Source organism: Chelon labrosus (assembly GCF_963514085.1).
Source record: "Chelon labrosus genome assembly, chromosome: 9".
NCBI lineage: Eukaryota > Metazoa > Chordata > Actinopteri > Mugiliformes > Mugilidae > Chelon > Chelon labrosus.
In genome coordinates, this window is record NC_140359.1 from 29,337,590 (window position 1) to 29,354,942 (window position 17,353).

Genomic DNA, 17,353 nt, shown 5'->3' on the forward strand with positions numbered 1-17,353 from the left:
TTCTCTTTGTGTTTTATAAATCTTTTCTAGGAGATGAAATGTCTTCAATGGAGGCCATAATGTCTCACAGTAAGTGTCTGTTGTCTTGTCCAGTTGTTCTCATCCACTCTCTCAATCTAAAATGAATCAGGGTTCAGCTCCACCTTAAACAGATCAAATCAGTATAAGGATGAATGTTTGATTGATGTCTGCTGACTCTAATCTCATCCAGCACATAGCTGATCTTAGTCTTTGTACGGATGAGTCAGGTTATGTCCATCTACAGATGGTGCTGTACTGGTGGCAGTCTGTTACAGACACTCAGCTTTTTCTCCTCAACCAAGAATGGTTCTCCCCTTGTTCTCTTTGTTTCACTTTCAGGTGAATGAAATAGATGTGGTATGATAAAATAAAAAACTAAAAAACACCTGTAGAGTGAATCAAGTGTCTGCCTGAGAACACAATAAAGTTCCTCCTATCTCCTAGTCATGGGTGACTGTCGTCTTCTACTGAAGGACATGCTGTCAGTGTGGTAACGTCTTCCATGTCTTCCTCATCAGTGTTAACTGCTGAGGTAGCCATGTTGATGTCAGCTGCCCCGTGCATCCCGTCCTGACCTCTAAACCTCGTCAGAGTACCGTACGTTGTTCCTCTCGTCCTCTGGGACACGCCCATTCCAGATAATCCTTCAGTGATTAATTAGATTTCTATTTTAATTTGTAACGAGTAACGAGGTGGAAAACGTCACAGTAACAGAGTAAAAGTATATTTATTAAATGTAGTAGAGTAAAAGTAAAAGTCCTGATAAAAATAAAAAAAAAACTCAAGTACAGATCCTCACAAAAAACTACTTAGGAAGTATAACGTAGAAAAGAATCCCATCAAACACTGCCTGCTTCCTGGTTCTTAGTCTAGCTTTGGCTCTACAATGTATTAGGGATGCCACGGTTCAATTTGTAGAGCTGCAGTTTAGAACTAAGTCACTGAACACAGCTCTGGAAGTGGATGAAAGCAAGAAGTTAGAGAGACACACAGAATCCAGAGAGATGACTACAAGCTGAAACATCAACTCACACATCAATACATCAGTCAATGCATCTACATGTTCTCTCTCCCTGCAGACGTCTCTGACTCATCAGTGAAGCCCAGCAGCAGCATTAACGTCCTGCCACCTACCAGTAAGTTAAAGTGAACTGAGTCAGAAATCCTCTTGGTCACATTAACATGTAGGATTACAGCTTTTCTAGGCTCTAGATTCACATTTAGACACTTGCTCTTGTCTTTCTTTGTCTTGTTGTTTTCAGCTAGTCTTTGATTAGACATGAGGACAGACATTGTGTAGAGAGCGTCCTCTAGTGGTAACTTTCTGTCCAGGTGGTTCTCCTGACTCTCTGTCTCCACCTGCAGTCTGCCTCAGTCCACACAGACTATCACAGGTAGTGAGGTGGAGCTGCTAGATGTTGACACACATGAAGTAAATCAGTTATTGAACTGCTTGTGGACACCAACAATCACAGGATGTTTAGTTCTGACTATCACACTGAATACACACTTCACATCAATCAATCAATCAATCAATCTACTTTATCTTTCTACAGTGGAGTGTGCAAGATTACGATATTCTGGTAAGTAAAAGTGAAGTGTCTCCTAAATCTTCTATGAACATGTAGAATTCCAGCAGTTTGTAGACAATAAGTCACATTTTCTTGAAATGTTTCCAAGTTGACTGGTGAGTTAGAAAGTTTCACTTGATAATGACTGACAGATTCTCTTCAGTCCACCTTAAATCCTCAGTGACTTCATTCCAGGTTGTTAATCCACCTTATATCGGTGCTGGTTTGTGATATCAAGCTGAGGTCAATGATAATGTCAGAGTTAATAAAGTATTAGCTAGGGTCAATCTCTGTCTTGGAAGCTCTCCACCAGCTGGACTGAGAAGGATCCTACTGAGCATGCTCTATAGAAGCTAGCTGAACATGCATGGACCTAATACAGGAAGCTTGGAAACTGAAGAACTTTGATTGAAGTGAAGGAGGAGTCCTCATGTGATCAGAGTTCTAGTTCTCTTTAGTACATCCACACATGTGATCCTCTGATGTCATAGAACAGTAAGCAACAATAACCTGATGAGATCAATGCTACATACCATCAGTAGTAACTGAGTCAGACTGGTCCAATGTATGCAGGCTGTGATCTGTACTGTATGAATGGATTCAGCCTCTCTGACTAGCACCATCAACCACAATACTTCCTCTGTTAACAGACTAACTGTTAAAGAATAATATTATTGATCCAGCATCTGAAGCAGTCATCTGTTCCATCAGGTCATAGCCAGTGAGGGCTCAGAGTTCATGAGGGACGTCAAAGCAGGCGTTGAAAAGACTTTTCTTCTGCCTCCATCTACTACAAGATATCTGCTGGGTTATTCAGCACTGGCTGATAAGTCAACATTAAGTCTGAAGAGAAGTCAATATTAGCTTTAACATGAATGATCAAATGTAGAAAAGAATCCAATCAAACACTGCCTGCTTCCTGGTTCTTAGTCTAGCTTTGGCTCTACAATGTATTAGGGATGCCACGGTTCAATTTGTAGAGCTGCAGTTTAGAACTAAGTCACTGAACACAGCTCTGGAAGTGGATGAAAGCAAGAAGTTAGAGAGACACACAGAATCCAGAGAGATGACTACAAGCTGAAACATCAACTCACACATCAACACATCAGTCAATGCATCTACATGTTCTCTCTCCCTGCAATGCTCCCTTAGTCAGCTATGAAGCTCAGCAGCATTAAGGTCCTGCCACGTGACAGTAAGTTAAAGTGACCTGAGTCAGAAATCCTCTTGGTCACATTAACATGTAGGATTACAGCTTTTCTAGGCTCTAGATTCACATTTAGACACTTGCTCTTGTCTTTCTTTGTCTTGTTGTTTTCAGCTAGTCTTTGATTAGACATGAGGACAGACATTGTGTAGAGAGCGTCCTCTAGTGGTAACTTTCTGTCCAGGTGGTTCTCCTGACTCTCTGTCTCCACCTGCAGTCTGCCTCAGTCCACACAGACTATCACAGGTAGTGAGGTGGAGCTGCTAGATGTTGACACAGATGAAGTAAATCAGTTATTGAACTGCTTGTGGACACCAACAATCACAGGATGTTTAGTTCTGACTATCACACTGATTACACACTTCACATCAATCAATCAATCAATCAATCAATCAATCTACTTTATCTTTCTACAGTGGAGTGTGCAAGATTACGATCTTCTGGTAAGTAACAGTGAAGTGTCTCCTAAATCTTCTATGAACATGTAGAATTCCAGCAGTTTGTAGACAATAAGTCACATTTTCTTGAAATGTTTCCAAGTTGACTGGTGAGTTAGAAAGTTTCACTTGATAATGACTGACAGATTCTCTTCAGTCCACCTTAAATCCTCAGTGACTTCATTCCAGGTTGTTGATGCAGTTGTGTTGAATTCATCATTGATTCAGTTTCTCTTTGTGTTTTATAAATCTTTTCTAGGAGATGAAATGTCTTCAATGGAGGCCATAATGTCTCACAGTAAGTGTCTGTTGTCTTGTCCAGTTGTTCTCATCCACTCTCTCAATCTAAAATGAATCAGGGTTCAGCTCCACCTTAAACAGATCAAATCAGTATAAGGATGAATGTTTGATTGATGTCTGCTGACTCTAATCTCATCCAGCACATAGCTGATCTTAGTCTTTGTACGGATGAGTCAGGTTATGTCCATCTACAGATGGTGCTGTACTGGTGGCAGTCTGTTACAGACACTCAGCTTTTTCTCCTCAACCAAGAATGGTTCTCCCCTTGTTCTCTTTGTTTCACTTTCAGGTGAATGAAATAGATGTGGTATGATAAAATAAAAAACTAAAAAACACCTGTAGAGTGAATCAAGTGTCTGCCTGAGAACACAATAAAGTTCCTCCTATCTCCTAGTCATGGGTGACTGTCGTCTTCTACTGAAGGACATGCTGTCAGTGTGGTAACGTCTTCCATGTCTTCCTCATCAGTGTTAACTGCTGAGGTAGCCATGTTGATGTCAGCTGCCCCGTGCATCCCGTCCTGACCTCTAAACCTCGTCAGAGTACCGTACGTTGTTCCTCTCGTCCTCTGGGACACGCCCATTCCAGATAATCCTTCAGTGATTAATTAGATTTCTATTTTAATTTGTAACGAGTAACGAGGTGGAAAACGTCACAGTAACAGAGTAAAAGTATATTTATTAAATGTAGTAGAGTAAAAGTAAAAGTCCTGATAAAAATAAAAAAAAAACTCAAGTACAGATCCTCACAAAAAACTACTTAGGAAGTATAACGTAGAAAAGAATCCCATCAAACACTGCCTGCTTCCTGGTTCTTAGTCTAGCTTTGGCTCTACAATGTATTAGGGATGCCACGGTTCAATTTGTAGAGCTGCAGTTTAGAACTAAGTCACTGAACACAGCTCTGGAAGTGGATGAAAGCAAGAAGTTAGAGAGACACACAGAATCCAGAGAGATGACTACAAGCTGAAACATCAACTCACACATCAATACATCAGTCAATGCATCTACATGTTCTCTCTCCCTGCAGACGTCTCTGACTCATCAGTGAAGCCCAGCAGCAGCATTAACGTCCTGCCACCTACCAGTAAGTTAAAGTGAACTGAGTCAGAAATCCTCTTGGTCACATTAACATGTAGGATTACAGCTTTTCTAGGCTCTAGATTCACATTTAGACACTTGCTCTTGTCTTTCTTTGTCTTGTTGTTTTCAGCTAGTCTTTGATTAGACATGAGGACAGACATTGTGTAGAGAGCGTCCTCTAGTGGTAACTTTCTGTCCAGGTGGTTCTCCTGACTCTCTGTCTCCACCTGCAGTCTGCCTCAGTCCACACAGACTATCACAGGTAGTGAGGTGGAGCTGCTAGATGTTGACACACATGAAGTAAATCAGTTATTGAACTGCTTGTGGACACCAACAATCACAGGATGTTTAGTTCTGACTATCACACTGAATACACACTTCACATCAATCAATCAATCAATCAATCTACTTTATCTTTCTACAGTGGAGTGTGCAAGATTACGATATTCTGGTAAGTAAAAGTGAAGTGTCTCCTAAATCTTCTATGAACATGTAGAATTCCAGCAGTTTGTAGACAATAAGTCACATTTTCTTGAAATGTTTCCAAGTTGACTGGTGAGTTAGAAAGTTTCACTTGATAATGACTGACAGATTCTCTTCAGTCCACCTTAAATCCTCAGTGACTTCATTCCAGGTTGTTAATCCACCTTATATCGGTGCTGGTTTGTGATATCAAGCTGAGGTCAATGATAATGTCAGAGTTAATAAAGTATTAGCTAGGGTCAATCTCTGTCTTGGAAGCTCTCCACCAGCTGGACTGAGAAGGATCCTACTGAGCATGCTCTATAGAAGCTAGCTGAACATGCATGGACCTAATACAGGAAGCTTGGAAACTGAAGAACTTTGATTGAAGTGAAGGAGGAGTCCTCATGTGATCAGAGTTCTAGTTCTCTTTAGTACATCCACACATGTGATCCTCTGATGTCATAGAACAGTAAGCAACAATAACCTGATGAGATCAATGCTACATACCATCAGTAGTAACTGAGTCAGACTGGTCCAATGTATGCAGGCTGTGATCTGTACTGTATGAATGGATTCAGCCTCTCTGACTAGCACCATCAACCACAATACTTCCTCTGTTAACAGACTAACTGTTAAAGAATAATATTATTGATCCAGCATCTGAAGCAGTCATCTGTTCCATCAGGTCATAGCCAGTGAGGGCTCAGAGTTCATGAGGGACGTCAAAGCAGGCGTTGAAAAGACTTTTCTTCTGCCTCCATCTACTACAAGATATCTGCTGGGTTATTCAGCACTGGCTGATAAGTCAACATTAAGTCTGAAGAGAAGTCAATATTAGCTTTAACATGAATGATCAAATGTAGAAAAGAATCCAATCAAACACTGCCTGCTTCCTGGTTCTTAGTCTAGCTTTGGCTCTACAATGTATTAGGGATGCCACGGTTCAATTTGTAGAGCTGCAGTTTAGAACTAAGTCACTGAACACAGCTCTGGAAGTGGATGAAAGCAAGAAGTTAGAGAGACACACAGAATCCAGAGAGATGACTACAAGCTGAAACATCAACTCACACATCAACACATCAGTCAATGCATCTACATGTTCTCTCTCCCTGCAATGCTCCCTTAGTCAGCTATGAAGCTCAGCAGCATTAAGGTCCTGCCACGTGACAGTAAGTTAAAGTGACCTGAGTCAGAAATCCTCTTGGTCACATTAACATGTAGGATTACAGCTTTTCTAGGCTCTAGATTCACATTTAGACACTTGCTCTTGTCTTTCTTTGTCTTGTTGTTTTCAGCTAGTCTTTGATTAGACATGAGGACAGACATTGTGTAGAGAGCGTCCTCTAGTGGTAACTTTCTGTCCAGGTGGTTCTCCTGACTCTCTGTCTCCACCTGCAGTCTGCCTCAGTCCACACAGACTATCACAGGTAGTGAGGTGGAGCTGCTAGATGTTGACACAGATGAAGTAAATCAGTTATTGAACTGCTTGTGGACACCAACAATCACAGGATGTTTAGTTCTGACTATCACACTGATTACACACTTCACATCAATCAATCAATCAATCAATCTACTTTATCTTTCTACAGTGGAGTGTGCAAGATTACGATCTTCTGGTAAGTAACAGTGAAGTGTCTCCTAAATCTTCTATGAACATGTAGAATTCCAGCAGTTTGTAGACAATAAGTCACATTTTCTTGAAATGTTTCCAAGTTGACTGGTGAGTTAGAAAGTTTCACTTGATAATGACTGACAGATTCTCTTCAGTCCACCTTAAATCCTCAGTGACTTCATTCCAGGTTGTTGATGCAGTTGTGTTGAATTCATCATTGATTCAGTTTCTCTTTGTGTTTTATAAATCTTTTCTAGGAGATGAAATGTCTTCAATGGAGGCCATAATGTCTCACAGTAAGTGTCTGTTGTCTTGTCCAGTTGTTCTCATCCACTCTCTCAATCTAAAATGAATCAGGGTTCAGCTCCACCTTAAACAGATCAAATCAGTATAAGGATGAATGTTTGATTGATGTCTGCTGACTCTAATCTCATCCAGCACATAGCTGATCTTAGTCTTTGTACGGATGAGTCAGGTTATGTCCATCTACAGATGGTGCTGTACTGGTGGCAGTCTGTTACAGACACTCAGCTTTTTCTCCTCAACCAAGAATGGTTCTCCCCTTGTTCTCTTTGTTTCACTTTCAGGTGAATGAAATAGATGTGGTATGATAAAATAAAAAACTAAAAAACACCTGTAGAGTGAATCAAGTGTCTGCCTGAGAACACAATAAAGTTCCTCCTATCTCCTAGTCATGGGTGACTGTCGTCTTCTACTGAAGGACATGCTGTCAGTGTGGTAACGTCTTCCATGTCTTCCTCATCAGTGTTAACTGCTGAGGTAGCCATGTTGATGTCAGCTGCCCCGTGCATCCCGTCCTGACCTCTAAACCTCGTCAGAGTACCGTACGTTGTTCCTCTCGTCCTCTGGGACACGCCCATTCCAGATAATCCTTCAGTGATTAATTAGATTTCTATTTTAATTTGTAACGAGTAACGAGGTGGAAAACGTCACAGTAACAGAGTAAAAGTATATTTATTAAATGTAGTAGAGTAAAAGTAAAAGTCCTGATAAAAATAAAAAAAAAACTCAAGTACAGATCCTCACAAAAAACTACTTAGGAAGTATAACGTAGAAAAGAATCCCATCAAACACTGCCTGCTTCCTGGTTCTTAGTCTAGCTTTGGCTCTACAATGTATTAGGGATGCCACGGTTCAATTTGTAGAGCTGCAGTTTAGAACTAAGTCACTGAACACAGCTCTGGAAGTGGATGAAAGCAAGAAGTTAGAGAGACACACAGAATCCAGAGAGATGACTACAAGCTGAAACATCAACTCACACATCAATACATCAGTCAATGCATCTACATGTTCTCTCTCCCTGCAGACGTCTCTGACTCATCAGTGAAGCCCAGCAGCAGCATTAACGTCCTGCCACCTACCAGTAAGTTAAAGTGAACTGAGTCAGAAATCCTCTTGGTCACATTAACATGTAGGATTACAGCTTTTCTAGGCTCTAGATTCACATTTAGACACTTGCTCTTGTCTTTCTTTGTCTTGTTGTTTTCAGCTAGTCTTTGATTAGACATGAGGACAGACATTGTGTAGAGAGCGTCCTCTAGTGGTAACTTTCTGTCCAGGTGGTTCTCCTGACTCTCTGTCTCCACCTGCAGTCTGCCTCAGTCCACACAGACTATCACAGGTAGTGAGGTGGAGCTGCTAGATGTTGACACACATGAAGTAAATCAGTTATTGAACTGCTTGTGGACACCAACAATCACAGGATGTTTAGTTCTGACTATCACACTGAATACACACTTCACATCAATCAATCAATCAATCAATCTACTTTATCTTTCTACAGTGGAGTGTGCAAGATTACGATATTCTGGTAAGTAACAGTGAAGTGTCTCCTAAATCTTCTATGAACATGTAGAATTCCAGCAGTTTGTAGACAATAAGTCACATTTTCTTGAAATGTTTCCAAGTTGACTGGTGAGTTAGAAAGCTTCACTTGATAATGACTGACAGATTCTCTTCAGTCCACCTTAAATCCTCAGTGACTTCATTCCAGGTTGTTGATGCAGTTGTGTTGAATTCATCATTGATTCAGTTTCTCTTTGTATTTTATAAATCTTTTCTAGGACGTGAAGTGGAGCGTATAAGACATAGGATGATGCACACTGACATGTTTCCCAGTAAGTGTCTGTTGTCTTGTCCAGTTGTTCTCATCCTCTCTCTCAATCTAAAATGAATCAGGGTTCAGCTCCACCTTAAACAGACCAACCATTTAAAGCAGGGGTGTCAAACTGATCCGTGAAAGGGCCACTGTGGCTGCAGCTTTTCATTCCAACCATGCAGCACCCATGCAGTGGGTGTGGCTGGCAAGTTTTTGTTCCAATCAAGCAAGAGAACACCTGAAATGACTGTGTGAAGGCAGTTCAGTTGATTGATTGAGCCAAGTCAGGTGTGCTGCTGCATGGTTGGAATGAAAACCTGCAGCCACAGTGGCCCTTTCACAGATCAGTTTGACACCTGTGATTTAAAGAGTCTCTATGTGGATGAATGTTTTCTTCATGTGTGCTGACTCTAACTGTTCCTGCAGCCAGTACTAGAACTGATGATCAGATTGTGTAGAATCACAACTCTGTCCTGAAGAGAACAATCAATCAATCAATCAATCAATCTACTTTATCTTTCTACAGTGGAGTGTGCAAGATTACGATCCTCTGGTAAGTAAAAGTGAAGTGTCTCCTAAATCTTCTATGAACATGTAGAATTCCAGCAGTTTGTAGACAATAAGTCACATTTTCTTGAAATGTTTCCAAGTTGACTGGTGAGTTAGAAAGTTTCACTTGATAATGACTGACAGATTCTCTTCAGTCCACCTTAAATCCTCCTCATATCAATGCTGGTTTGTGATCAAGCTGAGCTAAATGAAAGTCCATTGGAGGTTCGTCATGGATGGTTCAGGTGAGACAGGAACCATTTAGTAACTGCTGGATGGAAGAGCAGAGCAGCAGCTGTTGTTGGTTCTCACCTGATGTCTATATGTTGTGTTCTATGAAACTTATGTCTCTACAGTTTTAACTATCATGGTTGTTACAGACATCATGTGAAAGATTGAATGTTAACATTCTATGTATTCTTACATTAGAATGTCAGTCAATGTCAAGGACTGTACTGGATAAGGAGGAGATCTTCAAAGACCTGCCACCATCTTCCAGTAAGTAAAAGTGAAGTGTCTCCTAAATCTTCTATGAACATGTAGAATTCCAGCAGTTTGTAGACAATAAGTCACATTTTCTTGAAATGTTTCCAAGTTGACTGGTGAGTTAGAAAGTTTCACTTGATAATGACTGACAGATTCTCTTCAGTCCACCTTAAATCCTCAGTGACTTCATTCCAGGTTGTTGATGCAGTTGTGTTGAATTCATCATTGATTCAGTTTCTCTTTGTGTTTTATAAATCTTTTCTAGGAGATGAAATGTCTTCAATGGAGGCCATAATGTCTCACAGTAAGTGTCTGTTGTCTTGTCCAGTTGTTCTCATCTACTCTCTCAATCTAAAATGAATCAGGGTTCAGCTCCACCTTAAACAGATCAAATCAGTATATGGATGAATGTTTGATTGATGTCTGCTGACTCTAATCTCATCCAACACATAGCTGATCTTAGTCTCTGTACTGGATGAGTCAGGTTATGTCCATCTACAGATGGTGCTGTACTGGTGGCAGTCTGTTACAGACACTCAGCTTTTTCTCCTCTTCCTCTTTTCTTCATTACTTGTGGCCTATTGTTACCAACAGCTGTGTGCTGCTCATACTAAGTCATTTCTGTTCAAGAGTGAGACATCAGCCTTAGAGGATCTTTGTTCAGATGCAGTGTCCAATGATGATTGGCTGTTCAGGGGTCTCAGCTGATTTAAATGATCTGCATCTCACTCACCCAGGAGATGGTGATTACCGACTAGAATGAGCTGTACGTTGTGGAGCTTTTTTCACGTACCTTGTAACCTCAGTGAGTTTTTTGAGTGCGTCCCTCACAGACGTTTGTTTTCCTGTGAGTGTGTTTTTCTCAGAGGTGTATAAAGTACTTGAAAAAAACAACTAAGTAAAAGTACAAATACCATCACTGAAAATGACTAAAAGATAAAGTCACTCATAAGAAAATCAGTTGAGTAAAAGTCTTAAAGTAGCTCACATTAAATGTACTTAAGTATCAAAAGTATCTTGTGGAAAAATATACTCAAGTATCATAAGTACAAGTAAAGTGCAAATTATTTTTATAGTACTCATAAAAAGAAGCAAAACAACCAGAAATGGTTCTCCCCTTGTTCTCTTTATTTCACTTTCAGGTGAATGAAATAGATGTGGTATGATAAAATAAAAAACTAAAAAACACCTGTAGAGTGAATCAAGTGTCTGCCTGAGAACACAATAAAGTTCCTCCTATCTCCTAGTCATGGGTGACTGTCGTCTTCTACTGAAGGACATGCTGTCAGTGTGGTAACGTCTTCCATGTCTTCCTCATCAGTGTTAACTGCTGAGGTAGCCATGTTGATGTCAGCTGCCCCGTGCATCCCGTCCTGACCTCTAAACCTCGTCAGAGTACCGTACGTTGTTCCTCTCGTCCTCTGGGACACGCCCATTCCAGATAATCCTTCAGTGATTAATTAGATTTCTATTTTAATTTGTAACGAGTAACGAGGTGGAAAACGTCACAGTAACAGAGTAAAAGTATATTTATTAAATGTAGTAGAGTCAAAGTAAAAGTCCTGATAAAAAAAAAAAACTCAAGTAAAGTACAGATCCTCAAAACAACTACTTAAGTAGTATAATGAAGTACATCTACTTTGTTACTATACACCTCTGGTTTTTCTTTTGTTTGTGAATTATATCAGGAAGCAGTAGAGGTGAACTGCCATTTCTTTTCAAATCTGTTTTCTCTTGTTTTTGTTAAAGTTAAGCAGTTAGGTTTAAAGAATGTCTTTATGTTCATTTTTATTTGCATTTAGATTTTAGTTTAGTTCAGTTTATTTCGAACATGTGCAGATAACATAACAAATTAAACTGAAAACAAATAAATCCACTAAGAATAGTCAAAATAACAATAACAATAGTCAAAACTAAAATAATAATGTTATTCTGCCCTCGCCAGAATAAAGCTGACTTCTGGCTTGGCAGACAGCTAAACAGTTTCTCAAGAAAAACACTGTAGAGTCTTCAAGAAGGTTTTGATGCTTTACTTAAAGAAGAACTGTGAAACTGCAATACAAAACATAGAAAAGCAAATGGTAGTATATCATACTTCGTTGTGTCTGTATCTAATACATTCAGAAATACATACATACATAAACATAAATCAAATTATTATTTACTCCATACAACAAAAGTGGTAAATAAGTAGCGATTAGCTCGATGCTAACATAATATGGTAAATCCGATTGACGGGCTAGCGCATTAGCATCGGTCGCGCTATTAACTTTGCACACAAACAATAAACTAAAACTGGTAACAGGTAAGTCAGACAGGTAATTCATATATATTCATATATTTACCCACAGACTTATATCCTTTCAAGGTACAGCGAGAAGAGAAATGGACCGTGCTTGGAGGTAACTGTGGTATATTAGATCGAGCACTCGGTTCTCGATTATGTTGTACTGTCAATGTACCTGGTGTTCTGTGATCGATGACTTTGGTCTGTTGTTGAATGTTGGAGCACGAAGTAAAAGACGCTCTCGTACCGCAGCCTTGCTTCCGTGTACATTGTTATAGCTACATTAGTAGACTTACCCACGAATGGTAATACTGAAGTGTATACAACACATCAAGTCATAACATGGTGTCAGAAGTTGGCGTTACGGAGTGAGCCGTGGACGGTACGGTGAGCAAGCTTAATGAAGATTAGCCGACAGCGCACAGGTGGAGCGAACATGGAGCAGTTCAAGCCCCCGTCGCCGCTGATACTCACAGGCAATATAGCTGAAAACTGGCGCAGATGGGAACAACGGTTTCGGCTGTATATGATCGCTTCAGGTGCGTTGGACACAGACGAGACGGTCAAAGTAGCCATTCTCCTTCACACTGTTGGCGAAGAGGCACTAGAAGTGTACAACACGCTCACAATTACCCCAGCCGGAGCCAACGCAACGATGGAGGAAGTTCTTAAAGCATTCAAGGATTACTGCAGCCCGCAAAAGAATGTTGTTTTCGAGCGTCACCAATTTTGGTCACACACGATGTCGACGGGAATATCGGTGGACAGATTCATTACGGAGCTACGTCAGAAGAGCAAAGATTGTGAGTTTGGTCGGAATGAAGATGACATGATTAGGGATAAATTAGTGTTCAGCATAAACGACACTCGTCTTAAAGAGAGACTGTTACGTAATAATGAGCTGACTCTGCGCAAGGCCATAGACATGTGTAGATCGGCAGAGCTTGCCAAGACACAAATACAGGCGATGCAAACGTCACTTGTCGTCCACAACGCCTCAGTGGATGCATTAAAGAAAGCAACAGGGCAAACACGAATGGGCAGCTGGAACAAAAGCAAAGCAAGCAGCAAGAAGCAAGCTACAATTGTCTGCCATAAGTGTGGCAACAACCACGAGCCTCGTCAATGCCCAGCTTATGGAGCAGTGTGCCACAAATGCGGAAAAAACAACCATTTCTCAAAGGTATGTAGAGCAGGCACTGAAAAAAGCAGCAGCTATAAGACAAAAACTGTAAATAATATAGAGAGTGAAGTGGACTCTTTATACATTGGCATGGTTCACAATGATGACAAAGAAGTAGCACGCCAATCGAAAGGCACTGTGTGGCACGAAACAGCCACGATCAGAGGCGTAGCAATTAATTTCAAGCTCGACACAGGTGCTGACGCAAATGTGCTTCCCATGTCTGTGTGCCGGCAGCTACCAGGTCCCATTAATATGCGGCCCACAGAGACAGTGTTGATTGCCTTTGGTGGATCCCGCGTACCCGCAGATGGTGTTGTGTCTCTGACATGCAGGACGACCAAAAGCGAAGCTGCGCTAGACTTCCATGTGACCAGCCAGGCAGACAAGCCGATTCTGGGCGGAGACGCATGTGAGGAGCTACAGCTGGTTAAAATGGTCGAGCCACTCACAGCAAAGTTGCTGCAGCCAGGAAAACCTCCAGCCACCAAAGAAGAGCTGATAGAAAGGTACACAGATGTCTTCACAGGACTAGGCGAGTTTCCCGGAGTTCACCACATCCACATAGACCCAACCGCCACACCTGTGATTCACGCCTGCAGAAACGTCCCCCTCTCTATCATGGACTCGCTGAGAAAGACACTAAAAGACTTACAGAAAAGAAGGGTGATAACGCCTGTCAATGAGCCAACAGACTGGGTGAACAGCCTTGTTGCTACACAGAAAAGAAATGGTACACTAAGGGTGTGTTTGGACCCTTGCGACCTGAATCGGGCGGTCAAGCGCCAGCACTACTCCATTCCTACTCCCGAAGACGTGCGCAGCAGACTAGCTGGGAAATCTATCTTCTCCATCCTTGATGAAAAGGATGGATACTGGCAGATCAAGCTAGATGAGCCATCATCAAAGTTATGCACCTTTAACACGCCGTGGGGCCGGTTCCGCTTCCTCAGACTCCCATTCGGGATCAAGTCTGCCAGCGAGGTGTTTCAGCAAAAGAACTGTGAGAACTTCGGCGATATCCCAGGTGTATACATCATCGCAGACGACATGATCATCGCGGCATCATCAGAGCGGGAGCATGATGACATCCTGCAGAAAGTAATGGAGAGAGCAAGGGCAGCAAAGGTGAAGTTCAACAGAGATAAAATCCAATTCAAAGTCGACACAGTGAGATATATGGGGCACGTCATCACAGCAGCAGGACAGAGGGCTGATAACACAAAGATCAAAGCTATTGTCGACATGCCAACCCCGGAAGACAAGCAAAGTCTCCAACGCCTGCTGGGAATGACAAAATTCCTGGCGCAATACATACCAAATGAAGCCTCGCTCACAGCGCCCCTCAGACAGCTGCTTAAGAAGGATGTAGCATGGCAGTGGTGCCCACACCACACCACAGCGCTACAGACACTCAAGTCTACTCTCACACAAGCTCCAGTGCTGAGATACTATGACCATAAGAAGCCATTAACGCTACAAGCGGACTCCTCAAAAGATGGACTGGGGGCCTGTCTGCTGCAGGAAGGTCGCCCAGTGTGCTATGCCTCGCGAGCACTCACCGACACCGAAAAGAGGTACGCACAAATAGAGAAGGAGTTGCTCGCTGTAGTGTTTGCTGCCAAGAGATTCCACCAATATGTCTATGGTAGACCTGTAACTGTGCAGTCTGATCATAAGCCTCTGGAGGTCATCGTGCGCAAGCCGCTAAGCAAAGCACCAGCGTGGCTGCAAGGAATGCTGCTACAACTACAGAGGTATGACCTAAGCATCACGTACACGCCTGGCAAGTACATGCACATTGCCGACACGCTCTCACGCGCCACAGCGGGCAGGGATGGCGAGAATGTTGAAGAGAACCCCTGTGATGAGAGAGTTGTGTATGCCTTGGAGGCCACAGACGCCCTGAGTGAGGACACACTCATCCAGCTGAAAGAGGCAACCGCAGCAGACAGCGTGTTACAAGCTGTGTGTGAGAAACACATGAAAGGGTGGCCTACGAAGAAGCGTAGCCTAGACAGGAAACTACACAGCTACTGGGCAATGCGGCAAAATATCAACATACAAAACGACATTGTGATGGTCGGAGACAAAATCGTCATACCCCAGAGCTTCAGAAGAGTGATTTGGGAGAAGCTTCATCTCGCTCACCAAGGAGTGCAGCGCACAAAAGCTAAAGCACGAAAAGTCCTCTACTGGCCTGGCATGGCCCGAGATATAGAGACAATGGTGAAGTGCATGCAGTGCCAGCAGCTACAGCCCAAACACCAGGCGGAGCCACTGGTCCCACATCAGATCCCAGACCTGCCATGGATGAAAGTTGGGGCTGATATCTTCGAGTTGAACGGTCAGTCGTATCTTCTGTTGGTCGATTACCTGACCAAATATCCTGAAGTGCTCAATCTACCAGATAAAACAGCCTACTCAGTCATTCAGAAAATGAAGTCGGTTTTCGCCAGGTACGGGATACCCAGAGAGCTAGTGAGCGATCACGTCCCATTCACCAGTTATGAAATGAAGTCATTTGCAGCGTCATGGGAATTAGAGCTCACGCATTCAAGCCCAGGTTTTCCCTCTTCAAATGGAATGGCTGAACAGGCCATAAAGACTGTGAAACATGCGCTGAAAAAAGCCATGCAGACCGGAACTGATCCACATCTGGTGTTGTTGTCATTGCGGAACACACCAGTGACAGGATTGAACATGTCACCGGCACAAATGTTGATGGGAAGAGTCCTGCGGAGCACACTTCCGTGTTCCAGTGCAGTGCTGAAACAGTCAACCCCACAGCACATCCACGAAAAAATACGGGACCTGCAGTCACGCCAAAAGCAGCGCTACGACCAGCATGCCAAGCCACTGCCGGCGTTGACCTCAGGTGACACCGTACACATGCAGACACGGCGCGGCTGGGAGCCCGCAGTTATCACCCAACAGCGAGATGAACCACGCTCCTACACCGTGCAGACACCAGCAGGACGGATGCTCAGGAGGAACAGGCGACATCTCAGGAAGATACACCCAAGTCTCTTCAGAGACACTCGCTTTGATGAACATTTGGACTCAGAAGCACAGGATTCTCAGACTCCAGAGACAGTTGACACGCCACCACAAGACCCAGCACCACAAGACCCACCACCACACGATGCTCCTCCTGTGAGTATGGACAATGGACCTACATGCTACACCAGGCGTGGTAGAGCGGTCAGGCGCCCTGCCAGGTATAGATGCTGATCTCATGGACAATTTATGTTGTTATTCTATAATTGTACCTTGAGAGAGAAAAAAAAAACGAAAAAAACAAACCCTTAATGTTCACCGGAGGGAGGCAAAGGAGTGCTTAACTTGAAATGTTGTAAGAATATTCAAAAAAAATGTTCATATGCGTTATCCAGCAGAATATAGAACAGGAAAATGGTTTGTGGTGATTTATTGTAAGCCATTGGTTTTTTGAAAACGAATTGAAAACATGTTTTATTGTTCATTGAAACATACACGTTAAAAGGGGCATGTTTATTGTTGATACGCAAGAGTTAATGGCTAGAGTTTAGATAGCTGGCTTTGGGGACCACTTCTCAGTCTTGGAAAAGAGGGATGTGGTATATTAGATCGAGCACTCGGTTCTCGATTATGTTGTACTGTCAATGTACCTGGTGTTCTGTGATCGATGACTTTGGTCTGTTGTTGAATGTTGGAGCACGAAGTAAAAGACGCTCTCGTACCACAGCCTTGCTTCCGTGTACATTGTTATAGCTACATTAGTAGACTTACCCACGAATGGTAATACTGAAGTGTATACAACACATCAAGTCATAACAGTAACAGCTTGTTGAGTCTCTAGAGAGGAAGTACCATAGACATAGATAGACGCGACATTGACTGTGGAGGGACGTGCCTAAAGCGCCGCCATCTTGGTACAGGGCTCGCAGAGGCAGCGGTGCATGAACATACGAAGGAAAGAGGTACTCCTCAATCTCAAAGTAGAATTATTCGCTGAATTTTGGACCGATTTCAAAACATATTGAACTGTTAAA

General features: G+C 42.4%; 1 protein-coding gene across 2 annotated transcripts in view; it reads left to right on the plus strand.

The window, feature by feature from the left end:
* LOC311493571 (uncharacterized protein) overlaps nt 1-17,353 on the plus strand; it is a 63,592-nt gene that overhangs the window by 6,817 nt on the left and 39,422 nt on the right. For both annotated transcript variants that reach the window (XM_084552299.1, XM_084552298.1), the window contains 15 exons: nt 31-69; nt 1,101-1,157; nt 1,578-1,604; nt 3,216-3,242; nt 3,496-3,534; nt 4,566-4,622; nt 5,043-5,069; nt 6,673-6,699; nt 6,953-6,991; nt 8,023-8,079; nt 8,500-8,526; nt 8,780-8,833; nt 9,341-9,367; nt 9,793-9,861; nt 10,115-10,153. In XM_084552299.1, coding sequence (XP_084408425.1) covers nt 31-69; nt 1,101-1,157; nt 1,578-1,604; nt 3,216-3,242; nt 3,496-3,534; nt 4,566-4,622; nt 5,043-5,069; nt 6,673-6,699; nt 6,953-6,991; nt 8,023-8,079; nt 8,500-8,526; nt 8,780-8,833; nt 9,341-9,367; nt 9,793-9,861; nt 10,115-10,153 — 612 coding nt within the window. The remainder of the gene's footprint in view (nt 1-30; nt 70-1,100; nt 1,158-1,577; nt 1,605-3,215; nt 3,243-3,495; nt 3,535-4,565; nt 4,623-5,042; nt 5,070-6,672; nt 6,700-6,952; nt 6,992-8,022; nt 8,080-8,499; nt 8,527-8,779; nt 8,834-9,340; nt 9,368-9,792; nt 9,862-10,114; nt 10,154-17,353) is intronic.